The 3,493-nt window shown below is 38.5% G+C and overlaps 1 protein-coding gene across 1 annotated transcript; it reads left to right on the top strand.

Annotated features, from left to right (window-relative positions):
• Positions 1-1,298: 1,298 nt before the first annotated feature.
• Positions 1,299-3,086, top strand: LOC107629987 (uncharacterized). Its single transcript, XM_016332971.3, has 3 exons — positions 1,299-1,733; positions 2,144-2,167; positions 2,565-3,086. The coding sequence occupies exons 1-3, from the start codon at positions 1,523-1,525 to the stop codon at positions 2,909-2,911; spliced, it is 582 nt and encodes a 193-aa protein (XP_016188457.1). The 5' UTR covers positions 1,299-1,522; the 3' UTR covers positions 2,912-3,086.
• The last annotated feature ends 407 nt before the right edge of the window (positions 3,087-3,493 follow it).

Raw genomic sequence — 3,493 nt, 5'->3', positions numbered from 1 at the left:
CTAATGCACCTACCTGACACTAATGTCATCCAACATACAAGTCAAATAAGAAGAACAGCATGCATACAGGAGCACAGACAGTGAAGATAAAACAAACATGGAAGAGTGAGGGATGAGTGCTTACCAGGATAGTTGCAGAGATTCGAAAGGAAGCAAGAAGGAGCGAATGCACAAGGATACAGAAATCGTAGTAGGAAATTCGAGAGGGAAGAAGATGGAAGTAGAAAGAACCAGGCACTGAGGTAGGAATGAAATACAAAAACTGACTAAGGGATCAAGAAACTGACTCAAGAAGCGCGAAGGGCAATGGCAAAACAGTCTTTGCGTGCAGGGTTTTGAAATAACTCATTATGAGCATTAAATGCCTGGTGCGTAGAACGAGGCGACGAAAGGTTATTCCCAGCAACAAACAGACACGCGCAAGAGGCACGTCCTCCCCACGAGCGGCCAACCTAGCGACAACGCACAAGAGAAAACATAACACGCCACCAACGGCCCTCACGATCATTGCTGGCGCGTTGGGGGCACTGTTACGGCCCGACCCAAACGATATACAGGCCGACCCGACCCATAGGCCACCCGACCCGAACGGTCGGGCGCGAGGCGCTCACCAACTGACCCGGACATGCGTCCTTTACAGCTCTCTGCTACAGCTGTATTGGGAAGCTTTGAGGAAGGTGGGTCTGCCCTTGCGGGGCCCACTCCTGACATGGTATATATGGGAAGGGTCCTACCCCTCCCCAAGGTACGTCACGTACATCACCTTTTCCCACTTTTCGCCTGCACATCTGACGGATTAGAGCGTTGGAGTGTCTTTGCAGGTGGCACCCCCTCTGTCCACACCAAGATCTCGGGACGTCGGTTACTCCAGCTCCAACCTCGCAACCCGGAACCAGGCGATACCCCACTTTACCAACCGAAGGACATCCCCGAACCGTCCGGTACCTGAGCTACTGTACAAATTTTTCTAAAAGATTATTTATACTATTAATATAAAAAATATTTATTTTATTAATAAAATATTATACAATTATATATATATATATATATATATATATATATATATATAACTGTTTTATTCAGTAATGAATAAAATTAAATTTTTTATTTATTTTTATATTTTTTTATAATATTTTTTAATCTGATAAATTAAAAATTAATTTATTGTAAATTAAAATTTTATTTAAAAATTTACTGTTGATTCACAAACCTAAATTGGAACAAATCTTTTACTCGTTTAATGCAATGAAATTCCATCAGATAAAGAAGTAAATAATGAATTTTAGATATATGGATCTGAGATATCACTTGATCATTGCATTGTCAGTCTTAACAGAATCCTTAAATTAGATGAAGACAAGTTCCTCGTTCAAGTCAAGTGATACCAGGAAGCAGCACAAACCTCTTTACTCTTTCTAACACTTGCCAATTGCCGACACCTAAATAGTAAATACTAAATAGTAATACTACTACCACACCATAATCATCGTTTGTTTCTGTTTCTCTCTCTAGAGAGAGAAAGATGGCTACGAACAACACAGGGGTTATATTGAAGATTGGTTTGGGGGTTGTGGCACTGTGCATAGCAGGGTACATAGTGGGTCCCCCTCTTTACTGGCACTTAATGGAAGGATTGCTTGATGTCAACCACTCTTCTTCTCCTTCTTCTTCTTCTTCTTGTGCTCCTTGTCTCTGTGATTGTTCTTCCCAACCCATACTTTCAATTCCACAAGGTGCTTGCTTTTTCAGATCTCATTTCACGTGTGTTCCTGATTGATTACCCATCTTATGATCTTGTTAAAAGTTTGTGCTTTTCTTAATTGGGTCATTGGATTATGGGGTTTGGATCAGAATCAATGAACTTTTTGGATCTGGGTTGGATTGATTTTCTTTTCTCACTATAGCTTCATCTTGCAATTCATATACTCCAGTATGAGTAATTTGACAAGAAGACATTGTTACTTGACTTCAATGTCTCATATGATGATGCTGATAAATTGGCAAATTATTTTGGTCTCTGGTAGTAAATACAGTTCCAATTAAATATCTTTGTGGTTTTATTATAGTTTGCAGCTACCTTGTCTTTGTTCAACTGCACATTTGTCATGTAACTAATTATGTTTCTTTCCATGTGATTTTATAGGTCTGAGTAACACTTCATTTGGAGGTTGGTTTCTGTTCTCTGGATGAACTACATCGAATCAATTAATTAAACCATTCTGTTAACTTCTCTATATAATGCCGATTTGTATGATGGTAGGAGCTGAAGCTATCATTGTTGAATGTTGACTTACTTGAAGAATTTAGGAAGTTTGTTGTTTTTTCATCAATTGAATCTACTTTTATGATGGAAAAAATCTAATGTGACTTCAGAACATATAATTTTTCCTTCTAATTTTGTTTTATGCCAATCTGTACTCATATGTTAAACTAATTACAATGTTTCTAGCATTCTTAATTTATAGTAAACTTGCTTGGATATGTTGTCTCATGTTTTTGTTGGCTCTTACACTGGATGATAAGCTTCTGCTAGAAAATTATATTTGATTGGTAATGTTACACAGATTGTGCAAAGCCTGATCCGGAGGTGAGTGGAGACACCGAAAAGAATTTTGGCGAACTATTGTCAGAAGAACTAAAGCTAAGGGAGAACCAAGCTTTGGAACAACAGCAGCATGCTGACATGGCACTCCTCGAGGCGAAGAAGATCGCATCTTCGTATCAAAAGGAAGCAGACAAGTGCAATTCAGGGATGGAAACGTGCGAGGAGGCGAGGGAGAAAGCCGAGTTAACCTTGGTAGCTCAGAAGAAGCTGACTGCATTGTGGGAACTTAGAGCGCGGCAGAAAGGGTGGAAAGAAGGAGCTGCCAAGTCTCAAGGAAATGTACAAACTAAACTGCTTAGAGAATAGGCATTGCATGACACTATTCAAAGAAACTGAGTTTAAAATGTTGGTAACAGGAAACAAATTTGTTCATGGAAGGTTAAGTGTATAAAAACAAATGATGTTTGTAACTTTAACGCCCATTTTGGGTATTGCTTCCACATGCAAGATAATGCTAATGTTACATCTAAAATTTTTTGTTTAAGCAGGATCAACATAATTCTGATTTTAGTGGTAATATGTAAGTTTTGCATATTACTAATGGCGAAATATTGTTGAATTTTTCTGTAATAATAATATATTACTAAAGGAGAAACATTATAGAATTTAGCTGTGGTTCACTATTTTCTTTGAAAGTTTGAGATGGATTTTCGATCATGTGTTGTGAGTTGTGACATTGATAAAGAGAACACGGGCAATCGTTGATTTGTTTTGTGAATAAATGACCATTTGTACCATGAAAGATGAAAACGATGACATACGTACTCACACTAAATCGAAATTAAACTTGTATCCACGCAAGATCCGTGTGACAAAAGTACCCTGTCTTTGGAGGGTTGGAGTGCCACGTAGGTACTTTTGTCACACGAAGGACATCTTGCGTGAATA

Source organism: Arachis ipaensis, chromosome B3 (assembly GCF_059453495.1).
Source record: "Arachis ipaensis isolate K30076 ecotype BB chromosome B3, ASM5945349v1, whole genome shotgun sequence".
Lineage (NCBI taxonomy): Eukaryota > Viridiplantae > Streptophyta > Magnoliopsida > Fabales > Fabaceae > Arachis > Arachis ipaensis.
Note: the sequence above shows the minus strand (reverse complement) of the source record. Positions and strands in the feature narration are given on the sequence as shown.

What these genes read in the sequence shown, in the direction of transcription:
- LOC107629987 (XM_016332971.3), top strand. Translation starts at nt 1,523, where the DNA reads ATGGCTACGAACAACACAGGGGTTATATTGAAGATTGGTTTGGGGGTT. An exon ending in CATACTTTCAATTCCACAAG is followed by an intron (nt 1,734 to 2,143) that starts GTGCTTGCTTTT and finishes GTGATTTTATAG; the next exon opens with GTCTGAGTAACACTTCATTT. An exon ending in GAGTAACACTTCATTTGGAG is followed by an intron (nt 2,168 to 2,564) that starts GTTGGTTTCTGT and finishes AATGTTACACAG; the next exon opens with ATTGTGCAAAGCCTGATCCG.